This window comes from Panthera pardus, unplaced genomic scaffold (genome assembly GCF_024362965.1).
Source record: "Panthera pardus isolate Hobbes unplaced genomic scaffold, ASM2436296v1 HiC_scaffold_5, whole genome shotgun sequence".
Taxonomy (NCBI): Eukaryota; Metazoa; Chordata; class Mammalia; order Carnivora; family Felidae; genus Panthera; species Panthera pardus.
The window spans coordinates 3,073,973-3,100,135 of NW_026526980.1; the positions used below are offsets into that span (position 1 = coordinate 3,073,973).

At 55.1% G+C, this 26,163-nt stretch overlaps 2 protein-coding genes across 4 annotated transcripts in view; one reads left to right on the plus strand and one right to left on the minus strand.

Annotated features, from left to right (window-relative positions):
• The first annotated feature begins 382 nt into the window (after positions 1–382).
• LITAFD (LITAF domain containing) lies at positions 383–4,059 on the plus strand. Its single transcript, XM_019468553.2, has 4 exons — positions 383–762; positions 2,397–2,498; positions 3,651–3,795; positions 3,921–4,059. The coding sequence occupies exons 1-4, from the start codon at positions 558–560 to the stop codon at positions 4,027–4,029; spliced, it is 561 nt and encodes a 186-aa protein (XP_019324098.2). The 5' UTR covers positions 383–557; the 3' UTR covers positions 4,030–4,059.
• A 5,356-nt stretch (positions 4,060–9,415) lies between these two features.
• Positions 9,416–26,163, minus strand: part of USP7 (ubiquitin specific peptidase 7) — a 65,761-nt gene continuing 49,013 nt past the window's right edge. For all 3 annotated transcript variants that reach the window (XM_053894575.1, XM_053894576.1, XM_053894577.1), the window contains 20 exons: positions 23,815–23,923; positions 22,134–22,290; positions 20,370–20,514; positions 19,964–20,094; positions 19,121–19,255; positions 18,554–18,655; positions 18,283–18,388; positions 17,454–17,546; positions 17,298–17,365; positions 16,869–16,969; positions 15,888–16,041; positions 15,061–15,128; positions 14,476–14,584; positions 14,308–14,385; positions 13,408–13,508; positions 12,271–12,370; positions 11,450–11,569; positions 11,268–11,339; positions 11,051–11,141; positions 9,416–10,810 (listed from right to left, as the gene is read on the minus strand). In XM_053894575.1, coding sequence (XP_053750550.1) covers positions 10,704–10,810; positions 11,051–11,141; positions 11,268–11,339; positions 11,450–11,569; positions 12,271–12,370; positions 13,408–13,508; positions 14,308–14,385; positions 14,476–14,584; positions 15,061–15,128; positions 15,888–16,041; positions 16,869–16,969; positions 17,298–17,365; positions 17,454–17,546; positions 18,283–18,388; positions 18,554–18,655; positions 19,121–19,255; positions 19,964–20,094; positions 20,370–20,514; positions 22,134–22,290; positions 23,815–23,923 — 2,147 coding nt within the window. In that variant the 3' untranslated portion in view covers positions 9,416–10,703. The remainder of the gene's footprint in view (positions 10,811–11,050; positions 11,142–11,267; positions 11,340–11,449; positions 11,570–12,270; positions 12,371–13,407; positions 13,509–14,307; positions 14,386–14,475; positions 14,585–15,060; positions 15,129–15,887; positions 16,042–16,868; positions 16,970–17,297; positions 17,366–17,453; positions 17,547–18,282; positions 18,389–18,553; positions 18,656–19,120; positions 19,256–19,963; positions 20,095–20,369; positions 20,515–22,133; positions 22,291–23,814; positions 23,924–26,163) is intronic.

Below are 26,163 nucleotides of genomic sequence, written 5' to 3' on the forward strand. Positions count from 1 at the left end.
CTTCTGTCTCTGCCCCTCCTCTGCTCACACTCTGTCTCTCATTCTCTCAAAAATAAATAAACATTAAGAAAATTTTTTTCAAAGAATTTAAAAAATTGCTCCTTTACTTCATCTTGGAAATTATATACATCCTTTCCCATTTCTTTTTTTTTTTTTTTTTTAATGTTTATTTACTTTTGAGAAAGAGAGCACGAGCAGGGGAGGGGCAGAGAGAGAGGGAGACACAGAATCCGAAGCGGGCTCCAGGCTCTGAGCTGTCAGCACAGAGCCCGACGCGGGGCTTGACCTCAACAATTGGGAGATCGTGACCTGAGCCGAAGTCGGACGCTTAATGGACTGAGCCACCAGGTGCAGCCCAGCCTAGATTCATATTTTTAAGGCTCCAGATTGGTCCCCACGCCCCCGCCCTCAAGAACCCAGGGCTGGTTTCGGCTCAACCCGAGAAGGACAGTGGGAGAAGGGTTGCCTCCAAAGGGTCCTCAGGCTGGGCCACGGGAGGGTCCCCCCTCCTCCTGCAGGGAGGGCATACAGAGCCCACACCTCTGGCCCCTGTGAGGATGCACATCACAATGGCTGTTCCACCTGAGCCAGGCCCTGGGAGAGGCACCAGGCAGGCAGGCACTCTGGCCCAAGGACACCCAGGCCTCGCCATGGGGACTCCAGATAAGCACTCTGCTGCTCAGAGCTTGGAACCCGCCGCTGCTGGGATACCGTTGCTGGAACAAAACACGTCCAGGACACCAAGATGGAACCATCCCCAGGGTGAGAGTTCCCCCCCGCCGCCATCCCGGTGACCAGTTGACTTTGGCGCCCATGGGAAGCAGGAGAGGAGACTGGGGGTCCCCTTGCCTGGCTGGGGGCTGAATCCAGTACTCCACCGTCATGTCCTGCTGTCCCCCACCAACTCGGGGACTGTGTGACCCAATGGGGACAAATCAGGGCCTCCCGACATCCTGTGCCCTCTCTTAAAGTGTTAAAAAGAAGCCAAGAAAGAAGCCGAATGACTCTCTGGTATCAGGTGCGGCCTGTCCCTCCCATCCCCAGCCTCACCCCCGTGGCCAGACACAACCCAGACTGGATGGGGCGGCAGGGTGGGGGGGTCCCAGCTCTGCTGATGAGGTTTGGGCCAAGTCACCAATCTCTCTGGATCCGTTTTCCGTCTGGAAAACGGCTGAGAGGATTAAGGGATGGTCGGCGTAGGGCTGACGGCTGCTAACTCGGCTGGGTCGGGTGAGTGTCAACCAGGCAGCGGGCAGCTCCAGGCCACATACTTCTTTTCTGGCCTTGAGTTTCCTCACCTGTAAAATGGGTACTAAAACCAGCCTCAGGTGGGACACCTGGGGGCACCGGATGGGTATGAAATCTCTTCCTGTTCCCAAGAGTCTAGACTTGAGGGCAAAAAACGGAGAGCGGCTTCCTCTTTCCTGGCCGCCCCCATTGTGGGAAGAGGCACGGGGTGGGGGTGGGGGATCCCAGGCAGCTCCAATTATGCCACGAGGCCCCTCACCTGGGAGGGGCAGGTCCCCATGGTTCCCCATAGAGACACATGTGGACCCCCATCCGTTGACCACAGTCATTACGATTATGGGGCTCTCATCCGCCCACCTCCCAGACCACACACTGGGTTTCCAGATCCCAGAATTCCCTGTCCAGACAGCCTTGCACCTGACTCCAGGGCTGGCATAGGGCTCACCACTGGGAGCTGGGGGGGGTGGGGGGGTGGGAGCAAGCTGCACGTGCACACGGCGTGACAGTCCCCTTGTGGGGCAGGAGGGAATGAAGGCTGGGAGGAATGCGAGAGCGCTGTGGCCCCAACTGTCCTTCTGGGATGGAGCAAATGAAGCGCTGCCACTCTTGGAGCCTTGGAGCTCCTTCCTCCTTGGGAGGTGGGCATCCTCAATTCACATACCTGCTTGCTGGGGGACCTCAGGCAAGTTGGTTAACCTCTCTGAGCCTAGTGTCCACATCTGCAAAATTGGAGTAATACCACATGGTTACCTCCCTGGTGTTTTCACCAGAATCCATGGAGCCAGGTGTGTAAAACGTCCGGCACAGAGTCTGACACGTAAACAACAAATGCTCGATGTTTTGTTTCTTTTAAAGAGATCATGGGCCCCGTGCTCTTTTTACGTCCTCAGTTTCCTGGTACTGCCTCCCGGAAGAGCTTTCATTCTAGGACGTGAGGACACAATTGGGGTCCGAAACGTCTGTGTTCAAACCTCAGCTGCTCCATCTATGCTACGCAAGCCTTGGCATTCGTTCCTCCAGGCTTGGCTTTCCCTCCTGTAAAATGGGTGATACCCCCAGGCTGGCAGGCTGGCCACCTTGTCAGCGCAGCGCCTGGCAAGTGGCGGGACTTTGGGTCTGAGGCTGTGTTTCCTTCCTCTCTCCCAAAGAGCCTCCTCATCCTCGTCCCCCTCCTCCTCCTGGTCCTTGGCCTCCAAGAGTTCAAGGGCCCCCTCCAATATATGTCCAAGGCCCCCCGGCCATTCACCCGGGTGAGTACCTCTGTTCCTTCCCCTTCGGTTTTCCTGGGCTCAGGCTGCCCTGCCCCACTCTTCGAGATTCTGCCCCAACAGCACCTCCTCTGAAAGTCCTTCTCCGCTGCCCCCCGGGAGCCGTGTGACCCCCCCAGGGCTGGCCACAGCCCCTCCTCTCCAACATGAAATGAGTGGCGCAGGGGCTGGTCTGCAGTGGGCGCTCAGGGCAGGCTCGTGGGGCAAACCCCCTGGACTCCGCAGTGCGAGGCACCGGCCGCAACCAGAGAAGCGGAAGGTGGCCCCTGCCCAGGGTAGGGCCTGGGCTTCAGGGGGTTTTTACACAACCCCGTTAAGGAATGCAGAATACTCGAGAAAGGTCTCAAAGGGTCAGGAGCTGCAGGGTTGTTCTGCACATTCCCAGTGGGCAGAATGGAAAGGCCCGTAGGGACACCCATTCTAGCCACAGAGCTTTCCTTAGCTCCGTGCTAAACTGGGGATTCTGCGTCCCGCACATCGGGGCTCCGTCCATTCCAAATCCCAGCACCCCTCACCCACCCGGGACCCCAGAGGGATCAAGGCCTGCGAGGCCCCTAAGTCCCTCCTCACGGCTGCAGACTAGACCCTGAGCCTTTGGCCAGGACACTAAAACTCGTGGGAATTGTTTTCTTAACCACAAACTCAGCCACCACCCAAGCCCCCCTTTCTCCGCACACCCGAGACTGCGGACGTGGTTGCAGGGCTTAGATAGCTAAACACATTTTTTGGCCCCGCTGTACAAACGCGAGAGGACGACACAAGAACGCCAGCAGGTAGATTCTGGATTGTACCGTCTTCACCAGGGCATCAAAGCTTTTGACTGAGAGCATCCAACAGACGCCCCTAAAAGGGGCTGGATGAGTATGCTATCCTGGGTAGCTCGCTGAGCTGAAGGGGCCCAGTTGAAACCTAGAGATGCTTCCAAATTCCCTGGGTCTCTCCTGACCAGCAAGAGGCCCCTGAGCCCTGCAGGCCAGCAGGAGCAGGAGTGGGGGAAACGGGGTAGGGAGAGGGAGCTGGAGCCCACCCTGGGGTCTTGGGCGTGCAGGGGAGCGCGGAGAGGCTGCAGGAGTGCCAGGAGAGGGCCACGGTCTGAGCTGCGCCGCGCCCCCGGCGCCCCCTCCCCGTCCCCAGCTCTGTTCACCAGAATGCCTAGGATGGGCCCTGCCATCCCGGTACAGTCCATATGTCACTACTGTGGGAACCGCATCATAACAGTGACCACCCTGGTCCCAGGGGTTCTCACCTGGCTGCTGTGTACAGGTCTTTTTGTGTTTGGGTGAGTGGCCTCCTGGGGGGCGGGGGGGGGGCCCGGGCATCAGCGGGGGTGGGGCCTGCTGGGCTTGGGGGACGGGGCGCGGGAGGGGGGCGCTGGCCCACACCCCGCTGCTCCTGAGGCTGCAGGTGCTTCCTGGGCTGCTGCTTCCTCCCCTTCTGTATGGACAGCTTGATGGACGTGAAGCACACGTGCCCCGTGTGCCAGCAAGAGCTCTTCTGCTACCACCGCCTGTGAAGGTCCACCAAATAAACGTCCACCGAGTGACTTCCGCCTGCTCACGTCTGTCCTGCTGGGGTCCCTCCTGGCCCAGGGAGGGGGTGAAGGCGCCTGCCCTCTGTCCTCCTGGCACAGCTAGGGGGCTGGGTCAGCATCGGACACATGAATGAATCGTGGGGAGCGGGACTCCCCACACCAGCTTCTCAGGCTCCCTGCCTGCCGTTCTGACCCCTCAGAGACCTCGGCGTGGTACCTCCTGCTCTCCTGGCCCCTTCCCCTCAGCTCAAGCTTCAGCATCTGAAAACATCTCTGTACCTCCAGCTGGGGGCAGGGTGGGGGGAACACCTCACTCCCCATTATCCACAGCCTCGAATATCCACGAGAATTTGGTCAACGCTTGGGACATTAAAAGGCCCCAAGCTGACGAGGACCAGGATCCCCCCTGGGTTAACATGGGGTCTGCTGGGGATGAGGTGGGGGGGAGGGGAACCCTGGGAGGGGGGGAGGAAACTAAGAGAATTTTTTTGTTTCTAAAGATTTTTAAGTAATCTCTACAGGCACCCCCTAAGGGATTTTTATTTTGCAAAACAAGATGAATGCTATTCACCCACCTTTTCAATTAAAGTGAATTTCCTACAGAAGGGGGGAAGAATGCAGGAGAATTAGGAGACAGAAAAGAAAGAGAACCAGGTGCCTGGCTGGCTCAGTCAGAACTGACTCCTGATCTCAGGGTCGTAGGTTCCAGCCCCATGTTGGGCATAGAGATTACTTTAAATTTGCACTAAATTTGCTGTGATGTTCACCCCTCCGCATCCTATAGATGCGGAAGCCCAGGCAGGAGGGTCTCCCTGCTCCAGGAACTGGAGGCAGCAGGGCCCGGCTCCCTGAAAAGGTATGGAGGTAGGTTGTGTGTGTGTGTGTGTGTGTGTGTGTGTGTGTAGAGCAGTTTACCAGTCAGCAGGCAGAGAAGTTCCCCAAAGCCTCACAAGGTCAGGGGAGAGCCCCTCTGCATATAGCCTGCTGGGACAGATTTCTCTGGATCTGAATGTCAGCCCCCTGAAGATGCCAGGGGAAGGTGGCTTTCCGCCCACACCCCAGATGCTATGGAGAACCAGGGAGAGCACCGACCTCCGACTCAGTGCTAGCTACGGGGTCGGGAGCCTCCATTTCAATGCCTAAATGGACCCATCTTAGCAAGGTGTTGAGGGTTAGAAGCCAAAGCATCTGGGGTGCCTGGGTGGCTCAGTCGGTTACGCATCCGACTTCGGCTCAGGTCATGATCTCACAGTCTGTGAGTTCGAGCCCTGCGTCGGACTCTGTGCTGACAGCTCAGAGCCTGGAGCCTGCTTCGGATTCTGTGTCTCCCTCTCACTCTGCTCCTCCCCTGCTCGTGCTCTCTTTCTCAAAAATAATAAACATTAACAAAAAAAAAAAGCGGAAGCATCGGACCCAATAGGGCCCCTGGACCCAAGAGCCAGTCTATTATCTGTGATACAGCAAGCCGGGACAGGGGTGCCAGGTGAACCCGGGGAGACAGAGAGGCCCAGGTAGACAACACAGGTGGCCACCCACCTGGGTCCACGCCTGAAGGAGACTGTGCCAGCTCAAACACGGCAGGACATGATCCCTGAGAGGCCAGGGCAGGCCTCCCGGCTGCCAGTACCCAGGGGACGTCTTCACCGGGACCGAGCCAATCTCCGGTTCTGGGGAGCTCTGCACCTGCGCGGAGGCACCCAAGCCACATGGGGATGGTCACCGGCGCACCTGGCTCTGCTGAGGAAGCCAAGACCCGTCTTGAGCCAGAACCAGATGCATCTGGTGAACTCGCCTCGAGGCCCTTGTTCCGATTCCACGGATTCCACGATCACCGGGGCACTTGCTGGTTTTGACTGTGATTCCCAGATGGGTCCCGACGGGAGCATCAGTCCCAGGACAGGCACCTCTCGTGGCAAACACACTGCTCGCGGTGCGTCAGAGGGTGCCGGTGTTCGGGCCTCCTCCGTCAGCCTGGCTCAGCCCCCACAGTACTTTTCTTTAAAGGCGGTGGGTCCCCGGGATGCCCTCGAGGTCCCGCACGGCTCTGGCCGCCTCCCGACTGTGACATCACAGACCAGCCTCCGGTCCTTTCTGACTCAGACTGCCTGCCCACCGTAAGAAAATGTCGTTCAGGGACTTGACTGGCAGACTCACGATGAAAATCCAGACTTTCCGACTTCTTTTAAAACCTATGGGGGACCCCTGGGTGGCTCAGTCGGTTGGGCATCCAACTCGGTGCAGGTCCTGATCTTGTGGTTTGTGAGTTCGAGCCCCGCGTCGGGCTCTGTGCTGACGGCTCAGAGCCTGAAGCCTGCTTGGGATTCTGTGTCTTCCCTCTCTGCCCCTCCCCCGCTCATGCTCAGTCTCTGTCTCAAAAATGAATAAATGTTAAAAAAAATAGTAAAAAAATAAAAACCAAACCTATGATGGTCCAGCCGCACGGCACCCTCCAGCAACCGTTGGGCTAAGTGCTGTGTGACTGCGCCTCGCCTCTCCCCACTGGCCTCGTGTTCCCAGGGCCTCCACACTCGCCGCCTTAACGGGAGCCCCCCCAGCCACACTCCTGTTCCGAGATCTCGCTGAAGGTCAGGCTGGGGTGTGGGGCCCCGAGGCCTCACTCTCCCAGGGCACACCTTTCCCGGAGGGCCACCTAGGCGGCGTGGCCGGAAGGGCCCAGGGCTCAGAGGGAGGCCCCAGCCTGGGATCCCACAGCCCCGCTCCTTCCACCCAGGACGGCCAGCTGGGAGGGCCTGGAAAGCAGGATGCCGAGGCCAGCAGAGTCTGGGTCTTGAGGCCAGCTCTCCAGCAGGCGAGCCCAGACCCCAGCCAGGTGGCACAAACTGTCGAAGTCCCCTGGCTACTCCAGGCGGCCCAGAGGCAGCAGGGCAACAGTGAACGGTGAGGGTCGTTACAAGAGCGCCTGAGTTTTCTTAGCTTCCTTCGCCCCCAATCTGGGCTAAAGCCCAGAGACGGGACGGGGACCAACCCCCCCGCCCTATCCCAGAACCAGGCCGCAGGGCGTGGGGCTTCTTGGGCGTAGTCGGGAGGGAGCTTGGAGCACTGGAGGGGGGGGCGCGGGCACCCAGGCGAAGCCGTGCTGTGCGCGCAGGGGCAAGGAGGGCCAGGGGCGGTGGTGGTGTGGAGAGGCCTCAGGCTGAAAGCGGCTGCAGATGCGGCTCAAACGCGTCTGTGCCGCCTGCCTGACGCAAGGCGGACTTTGCAAAGCGAGCCTGAAGGGACAGGCTCTTCGGTGCCAGCAAAGCGGGCAGATGAGCACCGTGGGGGCTGGGGGGTGGCTTTCCCTCCCAACATCCGATCACGTCTGTGAACATGAACCGACTGCGGCCAGATCGCGGCGTCAGCACCCACAGGCCCACTCCTGGATCCACCCATCGTCGGCGGGTCAGACGCGTGGGGGCCCTCCCTGCGTCTTGCCCGGACCGCTCTTAAAACCCCCGCGGGCCTGGCTTCAAAGCCTCCTCAAAGATAAAGGCGGGAAGGACGGGTCCGCACAGGCTCTCCTTCCCCCGGGGACAAGGCAAAGGCCTCAGGAAGCTTGGTCTTTGACTTTGCTCCCATCCGGTAAATGGATCCAGCAAGAAAAGGCCAGGAAAACCTGCCACGGTTTTCTACGTTAAGTCCAGGCTCCGCGTGAGCCAGTCACCGGAACGACCCCTACCGAACCGGAGGAAAATCGGCTTAGAGCGGCTTTCTCCAACAGGGTAGACGCTTGGCCACACGCGGCTACTTAAGGGAAGTTACGAATCCGCCCCCTCAGCCGCTTCGGCACATCTTGGGCGTCCGGCAGGGATGCGTCGTTGCGGCTACCCCTCTGGGCCACGCACAGAACCTTCTGCCGTGGCAGGAGGCGCTCTTGGACAGGGCCGGGCCAGGACAGAAACGGCAAGACGGAGGGAAAGGCGGGAGCCCTACACAGAAGTCCGTGGGGCCCTCGGTTCCGGCGTGCTGACGTCCGAGGTGCGTGTCCGCGTTGGCAGTGTTTTCAGGCAAGGCCTGGCCCCGGGCTCGTGGTCACGCGGCCTCTCCGACGGCTCCTTCCCCCCTGGACTTGTGCCCCGGACGCTGCCGTGCTCATCTGCTCAGGTATGGCACGAGGCTGCTACCAGGCTCCAGCAGCAGTGCTCGGTAACTGTCCCCGAGACCACCACGGGGCCCCCGGAGCCATCTTCTCCCACGCCGCGGCTTCTCGCTGGGGACTCCAGCACGACGCTCATGTGTCCCCATCCTAAACACCAAGCAGACCACGACCGCGTGCCTCCGAACAAGCACAGAGCCGTGCAGGGGGGGGGCCCCGGACGAGGATCCACCACGCAGTCCCAGGGATCCGGTCTGGGGTCCCCCACCCCAATGGACTCACGCTGCGGGGGGCCTCACCCCAGCATGGTGTCACGCACCAAAGCCCCAAAGCCACACCTCTCAGCGCCGTGCACACAAGACTCCGCTTTTTACCACTCTGGCAACACGCAGGAGACGCGCACCCCTTCCTGCTGGAAGTGGGGGTCCCCGAGGCAGCAGACTTGCAAGTTCTTAGAGAAAGGCGACTGGTCCCCCAGCGGGAAGGGCATGGCTGCCTACAAAGAACAGCCGTTACAGAAAATGGCACACGCCGTACCCTGGGACGCTCGAATTTTTCTCTGCACACGGCTCCCACGTACGGGTCCCGTGCGATGGCCATGCCCCTCATTCCGGTCGCGTTATGGTTCCCAAAGGACTCATCCTTCTGCGAACTCTGATGGCTGTCAATAGATGGGAACATCCTCGGGGCTTAGAGTGAGCTGTTTGAAAGGCTGGGTTCCACCCCGTGCCCCAAAATCAGTTTTAGGAGCTCAGACACCGAACCCTGTAGCTCGGAGGGAATGGAGAGGTAAAAGCATAGCGTATGTCCACATCACCAGTCTTTCCGACAGGCAGTCACTCGGTAACTTAAGGGAGAATACCGATCCAGCTATCCTACTAGAGCCAACCCACGGCCAAACCTCAAACAAAAGACCAACTCTTTCATGCTCAGAGTCAAACACACGGTGAAAGAGCCTCGCCGGCCTGCCCAGATTCCACTCTCGCAGGGCACGGAGGGGGCAGGTCCCGGGGGAGCGGAGACGCGCACGGGGCCATGGAAACCTGCAGACAAAGTCGTGCCGGGCTGACTCCGGCATGCTTCTGGTCCTCAGATGTGGGCAACAGTTTCCTCCTGGGAAACCTTCCACTGCTCGAGCTTGACCATGACTGGAAGAGGCGAAATCCAACCCCCGGAAGACCAGGACTATCCACGAGCAACCCCGACAGCAGGGGGAACACAGACCTCCAGGGGGAGCAGAAGTCTCCCCTTGACCTCCACGTCACTCACTGATTTCCAGTTTTTATAGAAAATTTTATTCAACATACAACATTTTCCAGCAAAAAGGCAATATACAGGAAGAGTTGGTATACACTGATGCTACAGAAAGAAAGGAAAATCCTGGGAAAGGATGAAAAATAAGTGTGATTTGCTGATTCTATTTTACTGCACTCAAAACTAGACACGCAGCCGGCATTAGCTCCAAAATAAGAGGAAACGAGGCTGGGACTGAAATAAAACTACACACAATGAATATCAACATCAGTGAAGAGTCACTTAGATGCACCCAACAAAAAGTCACCTCCTCCCAGCGGTGAATTATACATGTTCACTCATTAAATATACAATTTCATTTCTCTGGTTTTTTTTCTTTTTTTTTGTTTTTCTTTTTGTTTTTTTTTGTTTTGTTTTGTTTTTTTACAAAGTCAACAGCGTACTGACCACTAGTGAGCATGCCCTCTTTGCTAAAAGGCTCTCCTTTTCTTGTTCCGTCTGTTCCGTTCCGAGGAAACTCTACTGAGAATTCTTTCACCTGCTTGTATGAACTGCTGAGATTGTGGAGTCAGTCTGCCCACAGGCAGCAAGCCTGACAACTCAATTGTATCGAACAGCGTTTTCAAGCGAACCAAAGGGGCCCGGGCCGTCCGCCAGGACCGTGCTCACACTCGGGGGCGTCCACGCTGCACACGGGCTGAAGGACGGTAGCGGCTGGCGGACTGAGACGCGTTTACCGAGAGACCCGGGCAGCGGGGGGCAGGGGAGGGGGACCGAGGAAGGGGGACAGTACACGCAGTGAAGGAAAGAGCTCTATTTATTAGGTTGTGAGTTTCTCGGTTTTGCCTTTACAGATGCACACAAAAGGTTGGAAAGTAGAACTGAGGGGAAAACGTCAGACGAGCCTCAACGTAAGACCAGCTGCGGGGCTGGCGCCCGCGACCCCAGGAAGGCAGCCGGGCAGGCCTCTGCCAACTGGACACAGCCCAGAGGCCTCGAGCCGGAGCCGCGTGGCCCTCACCTCTTCTCCCCCGTTACGCTGACGGTTGCCTTGCGCTGTGGTTACCATAAAATAACTCTCATTGGCATCCAAGCTTTATAAAAACACCTTCATTTTGCTCAAAAAGGGCAGTCAATAGATACAGAGAAGCCAAACGGAACAGCCTCAACAAAATAAAATTAACATCAGCAGCAAATCCTCTTGCTGAAGACTTCAGATGGTGCGCGTGTACCAAAGTTCTAGGCTGTTAAAAAGGGGCACACACCCACGCACGGCCCCTCGCCTCGCACGCACTGGGTGAGGAAGTCAGTTATGGATTTTAATGGCCTTTTCCAGGTAGGTGTAGCGACTCCTCTTTGGGGCTTTGTTGAAGTGGTCAAGCCCTAGCCAAGGCCGAGGGTGAGACATGTTACCTGGCGGAGAGAGAGACGCAGGGCTGAGGGCCGAGGCTAGACGGCGAGGAAGCGGGGCCGAGCCCAGTGCAATGCCCAACCCCCCCCCCGCCCTTCCCAGCACACGCCGGAGAGCCACCGACACGCCAACCCTGAATGCGTCTTAGAGGAACCCATGGGTCACGCACTGCGCCTCCCTGCCTCGCAGAAGGAACTGGGACCCAGGGCTGCCCGCGTCTCTGACCACGGGAGGGCTCTTACCAGGCTGGGGCTCAAAGTCTTTCAGGTTCACTTCATACTCGTCCTCGTTGATGTACTGGTGTCGGCCCATCATCACAATGGCAAATTTGAACTGAAAGACAGAAGGGCCGCTCCTCCGTGAGCCCCGGGGGCCAGCAACCCCCCCCCCCCCCCCCGGCCAAAGTCCGGCCGCCGCGGGAGCCAGGATTTCGGCGTGCGGCCCGGGAGTCCTGCCTACCTTTTCGAACTCCTTTTCCTGGATGTCCAGCAGGCTCTGAATCCGCTTCATGACTTCTCTGAAATGCTCGCCCTACGAAGGGTAAAGGACACGTGTGCGCACTCCCCCGCGGCAGGAGCCCCGGCGTGGCGCCCGGGACCTCACGTCTGGCGGCGGCCCTCAGCCTACCTCCCCGGCCTCACCTGGTGGATCCTCAGCAGAAACGGAATCCCGAACGTCCCGAACACCTCCTTGTGGAAGTGCGCCACGGTGACGAGCATCTCGCTCTCCTTGTCTATGTCCACCTGGTCCAGAGGGATTTCCTGGGACGCGGGGTAGTGGGGGGAGCGCACACTGAGCCGGGCGGTGCAGTCCACGCAGACACACACTGCGTCTGCCCGCCTCACTGCCCATCAAGGCCGCGGGGTCCCACGCCCGCCCAGCGCCGTGTCTGGGTCTCGTTAGAACCAGGGAGCTCAGAGCTGGAAGGGATCTCCGTGTCGGCAGGAAACTCTGGGGTTCCAGCGACCAAAGTGCGTGCGACTCTGGTCACTGTGGACACTTCAGCTGCTCCACACTGGGCAGGGAGCCAGAGCTTCTGAGCAGACCTGCCTGGGGGCCCACATCGAGAATTCCCATCTGGGGACAATTCCCCTAGGATCCCCTGTGGACGGGCACCTAGAGGCCAGCCCCCAAGGGGAGGGCAGGTGGGGGGGAGGGCGGAGCTGCACGTGAAGGGACAGCGTCTCAGCAGAGTGGGCCACCAGGCAAGTGTGACGGGCAGGGAGGGGCGCTCAACGCGCCAACGGATTTCCAGAAACCGAGCCGTATGCACTTCCCACGACTACCGCGAAAAAGCACATTGTGTGTACTTTCTCACAACACAACGTTAACTTCTCAGCAGCCGGAAGAACAGAACCAACTGCAGGGCTCACTTCTCCCAGCGCGCAAAGCTGAAGCAGCATCCGCCGCCAGCGGCCGTCCCACCACCCCACGACCCCGCGCCGCGCCGAGGGCCCGTTACCTCTATTCGAAACGTTCTACTCGTTGCCGGAGACAAGCATTCCAACAGCTCATCTTCTTGGTGCACGCCGATAATCTTGTAGCTTACGATTTCTAGCAGCCTGCACAGAACGGGGGGGGGGGGGGGGGGGGGCACGGAGTGAGCCACACCAATCCACGGGAGAAATGGGGCTGATGAGCAGTTCCCCTACAGAGAAATTCTTTATTACGAAGCTATCAACATTTGCTTATGGTTTTCCTTGTTAAAAACTGGGAATGTCCCAAGCAGGCGTCCTCAGGGAACACGGCACATAATACTAGTCGGTGGTCCCCCTGGAGCGTGTGGTTCAAGGAAAGGCCGGGGGGGATGCTCCGGTTGGAGGGGATGCGGCCGCATTTGGGCACAGAGAGGGAGGAGACCAAGTCTCCCCAAACCAGGCACATCTTTCCCGCAATGGTTCCAAGTGGGGCCAGACTTGCGCTCTTTCTCTCTCTAGCTCGTTAGAGAATAAAGATCTCATTCTTTTATTAACATCACTGAGCAAACATTCCAGGAACCAAGTAGCCCCAAGGGCTGTTTTGTCCTGCGAGCGCCTGTCCGGCCCCATGGTAAGAACGGTCAACTCTCTGAAACGAACACTGCTCGTCAATCGGGGGCCTCTGACTTCAGCCTCAACACCGGCTACGTGGCTCAGAAGCGCCCTGATTCCTCACGCACAACCAACAGCAGTTCTGGCTGATCCGTTTGCACCCTTTCCTTACCGAGTGGCTTTTCCACCTGCATCTCAAGTTCTTCCTATAGCTTAGTAATAATCAGGAGACAGGGAAAGAAGAAAATATGGCTCAGTGGTTGAACATCTGACTTCGGCTCAGATCATGATCTCACGGTTTAGGAGTTCGAGTCCCACATCGGGTGAGCACAAGCCCCATGTGGGCCCCACTTCTTTCTCTCTCTCTCTCTCTGCCCCTCACTCACTTGTGCTCTCTCTTGCTCTCCAAAGAAAAAGGCAGGGGGGGGGGGGGCGTCCCATCATGAAGGGTCTACAAACTGCCACAGAAGACGGGCTGAAAGCCGGTGTGCAACACTGTACACGGGTCCCAGTGTCGGGTGGCCTGGTGACGCCCCCGCGGCCCGCCGGCAGCTTCAGGAAATACTTGCCTAAGTTTCCCTGACGCTTTCTCCCCGAGCTCGACAGCCTTTTTACATTCTTCCAGCAGGTCCCGGACACACCCGTGCTTGTCGGGATATAGTGTTATTTCCTAGGAAAGGACCGGAGGAAATCGATGCTTTCAAGAAAACGGAAGAGGTCTGCGACAACACGTCCATGTTGCTCGAGGAAGGAAAAAACGGCAAGGGACGTTCTGTCGTCTCTAGCTTCCCACCGCATCACCGACACCCCACCCCGAGGGCTCCAGATGCGTGAATTGTGCCCACCTGCCCAAACCGGAGATGCCCACCCCACCCCAGAGGTGTTTAGGACCCGATAGGAGTTTAGGAAACAACGCTGATACAGAAAGGTCGCCCTTCACAGGACAGCTCCTCAGGAAACCCCACGGAAAGCCACCCCCCTCCCCCGCCTGCCGGATCCAGCACGGTGACGTGACAGACAGCCCAGACGAGGCCCAGAGGAGGCGCGGAGTAGCTCAGCCTGTCAATTCCACCAGAGGACCACGCGTACAGCACGTGGCCTACATGCGCCTTCAAGACTGGTGGAACTACAAAGGCAAAAACACCGGGGTCCAAGCCGGGCCAGACTCTCTAGAACCACCACGTGCAGGCGGGCTGGGCCTGCCTTCCGTGCAGAACCGGCCTCAGCAATGGCAGACCCCAGCACCCGCCCCACCTGAGGAGGCCCAGAGGCAGCCGGGGTTCCAGAAGGATACTGCCTTGGGCCAAGCAGCTAGAGCTCCGACTGAAAATGCTCCAGTCGTGGTGGCTGGAGGGGACTGAGGGCCTCGGACACCCTCCTTTTGTTGTTTTAGTTTTCGAGGGCTAGAAAGACAGAAACATTAAACGCCAATAAAAGCAAAACTTCCTACTGTTAAAAAAAAAACGTACCTCTTCCCTAAACTGGCTGTTTAACCATATACACTTAAAACTTCGTCTGTTTTCGAAGTCTGTGATTTTCATCTTCAGCTGGTAAGAAAAGAGAGACCGTCAGATGTGCTTCCACGAAACCCAAACCTTCTCTTCATGACCCACAGTTACATGAATTCGGGCTCATACCTGCTGATAGTAAAGTTTCTTAGGTTGTCTAGGCTTGAAGAACTGTAGGAGATCTCTTAAAGTCCCTTCATAATTATGTCTAAGAGGATTACCTGGGCCGTCCCTATAACTGCACAAGAAAACAGCACATAAACAAATGCCTTGTTGGTTATTTGCCTACACCAAATCCCCGTGAGCGTGAGTAAAAGTAAACCACCGGCCTTCCGCCTACACCTGAACTTGGGCCTGGCACGGGGCCTCCCTTGATACTCCCGTTTCCCGAGGCCCACGTCCCTCTGGCTGTCCCACCGGCACGCACAAGCCTGGCTGGGGCAGCCCAGCCGGACGCGTGGGAGATGTGCTGACAATGTATCTACAGTGAGTCTGGCTTTGGACGAGGCCGCCAATTAGTCTGACGTCCAGGAGGAGTCCGCACGCACGTCCAGACCACAGGAGGAGTGTGGTCAGGACGTGCGTGCGGACGACTCTATTGGAAACTAAGTGAGGGCATGTCAGGTGTTAACCTATCAGAGTTAGTTCCACGATGTCTGGACGGACTAGGGACGGCATGCGGGACAGACAGAACAGCGAGCAACCGCGGCTTACCCTTGAGACTTGAAAAACTGGAGCAGCATGGGGTCGGTGTTGAGCCTCTGTGCCACTGTCTTTGCAACCTGGGAGGAGGGAAGGGGCCCACAGACAGAAAGGAAGTCTCCTTCAGGGATGAACTGAGAATTGCGTATACACCTTACCACTGAAACCATTTACCTGATGTTTTTACGCAAGTATGAAACGAACACCCTGAACTTAAACGGCCTGAACCTTTGACACCTACCAGGAATAAATGATACTCCCCAGTGTGCCCTCATGGGGGGAGCACACTAGTGAAGTTAGCTGTTACAGGGTCTTTCCCCTTTTTTCTTGGTATGTTTATTTGAGTAAACTCTACACCTAATATGGGGCTCAACTCCTGACCCTGAGACCAAGAACCACTTGTTCTTCCAACTGAGCCAGCCGGGCGCCCCAAGCTCTTAACTTTTAATGGTGAGGTCTACAGGTTTATTTTCCAATGGCATGTTGTAACTGAAGCAAAGATGCTGTTCAGACTATCATCTCTGAAACCAAACTGTGCCGGGGTGGGCGCAGGGTCGGATGGGTGCAGCGTGGGGTGGGGTGGATAGAAGGGATGTGGGGCAGGTGTGGGGAGGATGTGGGGCAGGTGTGGGGAGGGTGTGGGGGGAGCAGGGCGGGGTGGGCCTCGGGAAAGAACAGCCGCTGGCCCGGGCCAAGCCCCTCAATCAAGAACTTCCTCATTGCAGGGCTGAGGCCCTCCTTCCAGAACCAAATCCAATAGCCTTCAACAAGCGCGGTTTTAAAAACAACTTGGTCTTTCTGCTGTAGAATATGAAGGGAAAAGAGCATTTATCAAATACCTGAAAATAATTCATTCGATTTGATAATGTAACCACAAATCCAGGATCATTAGGGATTGTTTTATCACAGAAAATGACATCAACACGGTGGTAGAGGTCTCTGAAATATTCTTTTGCAGTGGGTAACTCGCTGTTATCATTTTCAGGGTCATCCCTAGTGGGAGGAAAAAAACAGTTTGCAGACTAAATCAAAGTCCAGGCCAGGGGTATTGGTTAAAGGGGGGGAGGCATCATCTTCCCAAACCACAGTGACACAGACAGAAATTAGTGTAGACATAAATTCTGACTCGCATTTTAGGGTGCCACAGTCTGTCCCGGGCACCCCGGTCAGCAGCCAGGATGGCACAGGAGGGGTGCCCTGAGTCGGCTCAGTGCTAGTGCTGGCTGCCTTCTGCCCCTCGTCTCAATACAGAAATAACAGTGGACTCGGGGTCAAGCGCCTCAGGGCAGAGCCTCCTCTCTGACCAGAAGCGGACGGGACGGGCGACCACTCTCGGGCTCCAGCAGCAGGGCTGGGGAGTCGCTAAGTCTAGGTTATTTACTGCCTGGCCCTCCAAACAGAAGGCTTCAAGAGCAGTTTTCGGGAAAAGGCTACTTTCAGACCAGGGATCACGACAGCAGCCCAGCAGCCCCAAGGGTTTTAATGCACACCGATTTGAACGGATTATCCACGCAGGTGCACACAGGGGAACCTCATGCTTTAAGGGAAGGAAAACCATCGTGCAGTTCCGTAAAGACTTCTGCCACCCCATTAAGAGCTACCCTGCTCTACGCCGTTTCTTCGGAAATAAAGCATTCGTTAAATGAGGAAGAGGTTCACTGCCCATCGTCCCCAAACCAAGAGAAGGTCGGCCTCTATCCACAATCTCAGATACAAATTTAACTTGGGGTCTAGATGCAATTTTGTCTCCTGGTTCTAGGGCTTATGGAAAAACCTCAACGCCCATACAAAGTAATAAAAGTCCTTCAAAAAGTACATACTTCTGGAACACTATAATGTCACCATCCATTAGTTCATCGAGGGCTTTATCAAGAGACACGTCATAGTCCTGAATTCTCTCTGTTAAATTCGGTTTAACTTCCTACAGGAAAAGAGATGAATGGTTACAATTCAACATCTCCTTATGTGTAATATGGCCAGACACCGCCTGCACTTTCTGCATATTCAGTACTCTCAGCCCTACATTTTCCATAAGCGAAACGCTAAGGGAAATACTAATACCCATAAAAACGTAATCATCACTGGGCCTAAATGAGGGAAAGTCACTTCCCTTCCACACCACCCGAGGCCCCCACCACTGAGCTGCACACTTCACAGAACAGTGAACTCAGGGCCAGCAAAATGAACAAAGATAGCCCTCCCCCAACCACCCAAGATACGTGGATTATGGAAAAACACGCCGTCCAAACCTCATAGAGGATAAGGCTAGTGTCCTGGGTAAATCCCGCTCTGTCGCACATAACCGGGAGCAAATCACCTGGGTTCAAGAAAACAAAGAATCCGAGGCTGTAACATGCCAGCACGCTAACAAAAGCAGCTCCGAGGTCGGCACAACAAGGACTTACGGATTTTACAGGATATTGGTGTGTAGATGTGCCCACAGTAATTCAAGCTCCGCGTTTTGGGGTCATACATCTTCAAAAATAGCATGACATCATCTATAAGATTAACAAACAGGTTTTGTTAGGATCTTAACACTCGGGACAATGTTTTAAAAATGTTAACAGTAAGCCTAGTGGCATCCTAAAGGAAGGCTTATAGAGCCTAAAAGCAATTGTTTCAGGTGAGGGTTAGCCCCGTTCCCAGGTCAACAGCATCATTCCAAACAGGCCCCCGGGTAACACTAATCTGAAGCAGTGAGGCTGGGAGCCAGGGCAGTGAACTCATCAGGAATCTCACACTTCCAGAACAGGTATAACTAGCTGGTTGAGCGTTGCCATGGAAATATGCTAATATGGTGTCTTCGCCGGAAGGGACAGCCTGGTCTGTAGCAAGAACCACCCAGCATCTTACAGGCACCTGCTGTGTAAACCTACGGCCAAACTGTCCATCCACACACTCTCTGCGGCCGCTTCAGGGCGGCACAGGCCGCGCGGGTCGCAAAGCCCCAACTATTAAGGACCGGCCCTTGGCGGAGAGTCTACAGGCCCAGCGCTGTCACAGCCCCTGTCGGGCACGTGGCAAACCATGGGCCCAGACAAAAGTGAAACAGGAAGACTCAACGCGGCCGGTGCCTTCCAGCCACCGGCGGCCGGTGGGGCCCACCCAGCTTTGCCAAGAAGCACGAACACAGGAGGGGGCCGAGGGCCGGTTTCTTTGCCAGGGAAGAACGCCGGACCCTGTGTGTCCAGACGGTGGTCCAGGGAGCCGGCTCTGCGCTCCAAGGACACTTACGATCTTTGTCAAACTTGGGTAACGTGGCTCCGCTGGCGGCCAACTCCGGATCAACGGTTTCCAGGAATATCGTCCAAGGGTTTTCATTGTCACTGAGCTCAATCATCTATTTCCAAAAGAGAGGCTGGTTTTAGACCGTGTCAGCGGCTGTGTGAGGGTGAAGAACACGCCCACCACCCACAAAGTGGGCCGGAAGCAGGTAAGGCACGCTGGCGCGCAGGCCGGGCCTCCACAGACCCCCATCAGGACAGGCGGCACCCGCGACACTCACCGTCTTGTTGCCGTCTGCCTCGTTATCCAACATCGCTGGCCGTTTGGTTCCATTGCTCCTTGCCTGCATGGGCCATAATCGGATTTGATCTTGTGGAAACCCCTGGGGGGGGGGGGGTGGGGTGGAGAAAAGCAAACCAAAGTAATTAAAAGCAGCTCACATTTTAATTCCATACGGGGGTGTCCGGGTGGCTCAGTCGGTAAGTGTCCGACTCCTGATTTCAGCTCAGGTCATGACCTCATGGTTCCTGAGTTCGAGCCCCACATCGGGCTCTGTGTGGACGGGGTGGAGCCTGCTTGGGATTCTCCCTCTGCCCCTCCTCACCTGCCCATGTGTGCACTCTCTCTCAAAATAATAAAAATGTAACAAAAAATTCGATATGAAAGTGCTGATTCTAGGATTATATTACAGTTACAGCTCTCCCTGCTGATGTGGTCCAAGACTCACCCTTCAGGGCTCCTAGTATTCCAGGGCTTGGGTGCCCGATCTGATCCCGTGCAGTTAAATAAGCAAGGGAGGAGAACGTGGGAGAACAAAATAACCACCCCCAGAACGGGTGGCACTCACCATGGTCTGAGAGAGGTTCTGGACAAATTCAGCCAGTGAGGAGTTTTTCAACACTTTGAACACAGTATATTTCACTTTTTCTTCATCATACATATCATTGCCTTGGTGGCCACAAAACTGGTCCTCGGCAACTATCTGAAAAGCCACAAGCAAACACAACACTTTCCACACAATACATAAATGCCACGCGACCACCCCAGCCAAAACAAAGTTCCAAGAGTAGTATGCTGAGAACAGCTAGTCTTTTGCTCCGAAGAACCTTCTTCAGAAGACCCAAGGAGAAAAGCATCAAAGTGACCGGAGGAAATCAGGGGTTTCATCAGAATCGAGACGCCTCCGTTTCCACACAGCCGCTGCCCACTGACCGTGAGCACCAGCGGGAAACCCGCTTGCCTGGCAGTCTCCGTACAGCATACCGCCAGGATATGCGAGCTGGTGGCTTTTTCCCGGCAATCAACTCGCTAAAAGGAACGCCCGTTTCCTGGTATCACAACCAAACCATGAGCCAACACCACCCGGAAATTCACCTCTCCGTCCAGCCCTCTTTTCTGTCCCCACCACTGGCCAAGCTTCTCCACGGCCTGGAGGGCCACCTCCCACTAGGAGCTCGCCCGCCTGACGCCGTTCCCCTCTGACCCCTCGGTGCTTCTCATCCACCCCCTGGCCCAGTGTCTGGGGGTCTGAGTACGTCTAACATCAGCCCTCAGCCTGCGCTGGAACGTATGCCCCATAGGGCCAGGGAAACTGAGCACACGTGCCCAGGTAGCAGTCCCCCCGACGAGGCCACGGCGTTCCGGAAGCAAGGCCTAGCGCGGGTCCCGCCCGGGGAGTGGGGGTGCTGACCTGCACTTGCATGTAGAGATGGGCTTCCTGCCGTTCCTTCCGCTTCTGAGCCTCGATCCTCTTCTCCTCCTGCAGTCGTTCCACCAACTGCTGAGGGATATCGTGGTCGGTGACAGCTTGTAAAACCTCACCTGCACGACAAATGTGCCCGCGTTTACCTCTGCGCGGGTTCTAGGATCCCCTCCTGAGAGCGCCCCCATTCAGCGTCGCCATAAATGGAGCGGAACTGATTCGGGGGAAATGACTTGGTACCGTGAGCCCGCATCAAAACCCACACGGCCCCGTCCAGCTTGCTTGCGAAGGTCGGGAGTGAGGCCGCACAGGCAGAGCGCGGAACGTGCTGGGGCAGGTGGCACAGCTCAGGGTACAGCTGTCAAGCTTCCCAGGTAACAAGCCGGCTACTCACTCAGCTTTGATTCCCTGATGTAAACCAACATGTACGCGTTCGTGCAGTGCCGCACCGACAGGTCGTCGTCGTGACCCCCGTAATTGTGCTCGATGGCCTCCTCTTTCGTACACCTGGACACCACGTCGTCGTCGAACTTACACCACTGGCAACAAGACGCAGCAGAGAGAAAGCACTTTGAGAAGCACACAACCGGAGAGGCAGCGTTTACCTACAAGTGATGCAGGGAGGTGCCGGGCCAGGCGCCACCTCGGGCCGCCCTCTCAGGGAAGAGGCCGGCCAGCACCCGTATTCTGGAGCCACTGTGAGTTTGTCCCTTGGCAATTCCGTCACATGCTCAAATGGCCCACTTCGAATCAGATTCGATCTCCCGACAGTACAACTCTTTGCAGATCTGAGAAAATCATACCGAGTACACCTGACTTCGTCGGTAAAACTGGAGATTTTACGGTGTGGTTATGAAATTCAATGGGACATTTGACAGGATATGTTATCGCAGCAAGAGAGGGCCTGGCTTAAGAAAAGGTCAGCAGAGTTGTACAGAGTACTTCTCTTCTGATCTCCTCATTGTGGGTCGAGGTGTTTTAAATGGCACTAACTCTTGCAGGGAAAGGTCCGTCGTGGTCTGGTGCTGTGTGAGCACCCCCTGCCCAAGTCTCCTCACATGAGGGAGGTGGGCTCGGCCTCCGCTCTGTTCTGCACTGGCGCCACGATCCTGGACACAGACCCTGAGGACACCCTCACCCCTGGGGAACACCAGGAGACGCGACAGAGCATCACGCAGCACGGACAAGCAGGCGCGCAGAACGTGTGATTCATCCAGCCTCCCCTGCCCAAGGATTTTTCTTTCTTTCTTTCTGTCTTTTTAAAATTTACATCCAAATTAGTCAGCATAGAGTGCAACAATGATATCAGGAGTAGATTCCTTAGTGCCCCTTACCCATTTAGCCCATTCCCCCCCCCACAACCCCTCCAGTATCCCTTAGTTTGTTCTCCATTTTTAAGAGTCTCTTGTGTTTTGTCTCCCTCCCTGTTTTGGTATTATTTTTGTTTCCCTTCCCTTATGTTCATCTGTTTTGTCTCTTAAAGTCCTCATATGAGTGAAGTCATATGATATTTGTCTTTCTCGGACTAATTTCACTTAGCAAAATACGCTCCAGTTCCATCCACGTAGTTCCAAATGGCAAGAATTTATTCTTTTTGATTGCCAACTAATACTCCATTGTATAGATATACCACGTCTTCTTTACCCATTCATCTGTCAATGGACATTCGGGCTCTTCCCCTATTTTGGGTATTGTTGAAAGTGCTGCTATAAACATTGGGGTGCATGTGCCCCTTCGAAACAGCATCCCTGTATTCCTTAGATAAATGCCTAGTAGTGCCATTGCTGGATAGTAGGGAAGTTCTGTTTTTAATTTTTTGAGGAATCTCCGCACTGTTTTCCAGAGTGGCTGCACCAGCTTGCATTCCCACCTGCCCAAGGATTTCTTAAGTGGAGAGCAAGTGCCTCCCATTAGGTATGCAATAATAACGGTCCAATGTTCAAGGCTACTTCAGTGCATACGTCAAGTGCAAGCACTCATTCACTATCACCTTTAAGGTATCAGCCATTCATGCATGGGAACACAGATAAATCAGAGCCCAGGGTGGAATCCTGCACTATTCAGGCCATCGGGTTGGGAGAGGAAAAGGCGAAGCTGAGCGCTAGGTGAGTGCCCCACACACCATGACATCTGACTCCGCCCCCTGCCCGGCACTTACTTTGCCGTCCCCTTTGGGGTTTAGATAAACCACGTAATGTCCACCATGATTATCTCCACTGTGAACCAGGACTGCGTGAAGAATATAATTTGCAGGGTCCTTAGGATCTGTTTTTTGCAAAAATTCATCGAGTGGTAACTGTTCTGGGAATTCAAACCTATTAAAAAAACATTTTTAAAGAAATCCAGGTTTCACTGACATGTAAAATATTTCATGTGGAGACTTTATTGCTAGACGTTCTAATTTACTGGCTCGTCTTTATTTGGAAAGAGAAGTATCACTCTGACTGGGGAGGCCCTCCGAAGGACTTCTGTGGCGGCTCCTATTCATTAGGACAATTATCCACACATCAGTACAAAATGTGAAGCTAGGTATGAGAAAAGACATGCCCAACGCATGGAGACACCCAACAGATTTCTAAGCTGAGGATGTCACACAACAGCCAGTCTCAGGACAAACACACACAAGGACTTGTCTAGGATGTGGATGGCTGCAAATGTATTAATGAATGATTCCGACTGTCCCGGACCAAGACCACTGAGGACACGCTGCAGGTTTGAGAAACCTGGAGGGATCGAATCTGACAGGGGACACACTTGAGGAAGGATCCCGTACACCCTGGGATTTCGGGAGACATCTGAACTTGATTTGTTTGTAAATTACTGGATCCATAAGCATTTTAATAACAGGGTCACGATTAATTACTAGGAGGGCCTTGAGAGACAGGAAGAAGGGCAGGCAGCTCGGCGAGGACGCGGAGGAGAGTGGCGCATGGAGTCTCCAGGGGCAGCCGGCTCGGCGCCCCCGGTGCTGCCCTCAGCAATTCTGGCTGCGCTGCCACATGCTCTGAATTCCTAAAAGATGCCAGAAATCTGGGCTTTTATGTGAAATCTCAAGGTTTCGATCTGTTTTGTTTTAACGTTGGCAACTAATTCCAAAAGCAGAAACAAAAGCAAGGTGAGGACCCAACGACACCCACCAGCAGGTGGGGCTTAGTCTGCACGCTGCCAACGTGTGAGGTCTGGTGGAGACGGTTTCTTTACTACACACTCCACGACCGTGGACTACGATGAGCCAGCAAAGACCCAGCTGGTGGCAAATAATCGGACTGGGTCCACTCTCACTCCAGTTTCATGGGGGGACTGACCAACCACTCTATCCTGAGCTCAAACTAACCAGGACAAAAATAATGTATTCTAAACCAGGTAAGGGTGTGTGTACTATCATTCCCTTTTATCTGGAATTTTGAAAACACTGGCAATAAAGCACACAAGTCCATCTACATCCTCTTCTAGAAAATTCCAACACGTTCTAGAAGTCGATAGGGAGAGTACAAAATAAGACGGGAACATCAAATCCCACTCCTGAGCAAACAGCTAAGCTACATCGGGTGGAACAGAAAGCACCCTCCCCCCCCCCCACCTCCCCAGGACGTCCATCCGCCACAGCACAGAGGGGGGCAGGGTTCCGGTAGAGGGAGTTATGGGAGGAGCAGCCTCTGAAACTCTTAAAGGAAATTATCCCTTTAAAATTATACTTCTTGGGAAACTGAGGCACAAGGGAACTCCCAAGTAGATCGGAGATGAACTGACATTATAAAAAGACAGACAAAGCATGGAGACTGACCCCCCGAAGTCAGGTGACGATTCAATCTTAACTTTAACACCCCACAATAGATTACCTATCATTGATCTTGATATTTTGGTCCGTCTGAGGGTCATACATAAATCTCATCAGCTGTAGATGTAACACTGGTGGCAAAGTTAGGAACTTCACACCTTTCTCTGCTTCCTGAACATTGGAAAAGAAACCAAGTTTAGTTGGGCCCTACTTTGTCCCTGGAGCAAGGGCAACAATGGCGGCTGGCAAGACGGGGGTGGGGGTGGTTTATGGGATCCAAGGTGGGGGTGCTTTGGAAATGTTCAGGCCCATAAGCAGAGAACAAACGGGTGGTTTTCGGTGGGCAGGGGCTGGAGGATGTGACAAAACAGGTGAGGGGGATCGAGAGGCACTAACTTCCAGTTATAAAATAAACAGGTCACAGATTCGAAGTACAATGTAGTGACACTGAGAACGCTATGTGGGGACAGACAGCCACTAGGCCTGTCGTGGTGAGCATTTCATAATGCTCAACACCAAATCTTACATGGCACACCTAAAATAAAATACTGCATGTCAACTACATTTCAAGTAAAAAATAAAAATAAAATAGGGCCACCTGGGTGGCTCAGTCTGTCGAGCGTCAGACTTCGGCTTAGGTCATGATCTTGTGGTTCATGAGTTCAAGCCCCACATCATCTCCTCTGATGTCAGCACAGAGCCCACTTCAGACCCTCTATCCACCCCCACTCCACCTCCGCCCCATCCCCCCCACCATCCCCACTCACGAGTTCTCAAAAATAAATATTTAAGGGGCACCTGGGTGGCTCAGTCGGTTAAGTGTCCGACTTCGGCTCAGGTCATGATCTCCCGGTTCATGGGTTCGAGCCCCGCGTTGGGTTCTGTGCTAACAGCTCAGAGCCTGGAGCCTGCTTCGGATTCTGTGTCTCCCCCTCTCTCTGCCCCTCCCCTGCTCATGCTCTGTCTCTCAGTAATAAATAAACATTAAAAAAAAATTTTTAAATAAAATAAGATGCTCTACTTAGACCTTCACCGTTTCCGCTACCAAAAACTGAGACCATGCTGCAGCAGCTCGTGTGTGAGGTTTATTTTGGGTTATGTTCTCTCTGAGGCCCAACCACAGGCAATAGCCAGGTGAATGGGGGCTTAATCATGCTGCCATGTTATACGCTCATTAAACATGATGGAAAATATATGGAAAAGCACAGAAAGTCATTAAATGGAGAGGCAGAAGCCTACGATTACAATTCTGTAAGGTTCGAGGTGTCCACAGACACCTGGACAGAACAGGCAGAGGCACAGACAATCGTGCGCCGGGAGGTCTAGACTAGATCAGCTTCCCTCACCCTGGACTCTCGGGACCTTCGCGTCAGAGCGCGCCCTCAGTGCTCAGTCCAACCCGCTTCTGAAGACTGTCCTCAGTACCAGCAACTCAGTCTCTGTGCTGCGGGACTCGCCCGCTCCTGAACGAGGCCCCCCCCTGCAGGCCCGACTCCGGTTTGCTCACTAAAATAAGCCTCTGTGGCAAACTCAGCCACCAGCAGGCCACCGGGGTCCTGTCACAGCTCCACTTTCAATTCAGACCTTGCTTCTGGGCTATGTCCACCCGGAGGAACGGGGCTGTGACAAGCCACAATGTTCTCTGATGCTCAATCAGTGTGCTTACGAGGACAAGGTTTCTCTGGAAAGAAAAATGAAAACCTGGGAACCTCTTGCCACACAAAGGAATGGCGTGGTTTTTCTACACCTTGAAAGAATCAAAGAATTGTTCCCCCACCACGGTCCATTGTGACTGTGATTCTAAAATACTATGTACTGCTCACCCAGACCCCCAAACCCACTGTGGACAAGGCAATTCTCGTGAGTTGACTGCAGTGCTCCCTGAGCACGTCTAGCTGCGTGTCTGCAACGTGACTTTCTGATCCACAGTGCAGCATCCCTGAGTGGCCTGACCAAGCAGGAGAAGAGCAGATCCGAAGCCCATTGAAACAAGGGGCACATCAGCACCATGAATTATAAATCGGCAAGCCTGGCAAGCAGGACGGTCTGAGAAACTGGCAACTGGCTGAGCCGATGTGTCCGGGTTAGGAGTCTGCAACAAAGACCCTGGATGGCTGCGTCTGCGAGGGCGCTGCTGGCCCCACCGATCGTGCCCCAGGCCGTGTCTCTCCACCTGACCGGTCACCGGTCCACAAGGCTCACTGCTCTGCCAGAAGCTTCGGGTCCCTGCGGGGCCTTGTGGAAGATAAGCAGGGACAGCACGTGTTCACAGAACCAGGACAGAAGACGCACTCCTTATCCTCTAAGTCACGACCCTTTCAAAAACTAACTGCACCCCACACATACACCCCTAAGTGGAGTCCGAGCGACAAGGTCCACCGCAGCCGGAGAAGCGGAGGAAAAGCTCTAC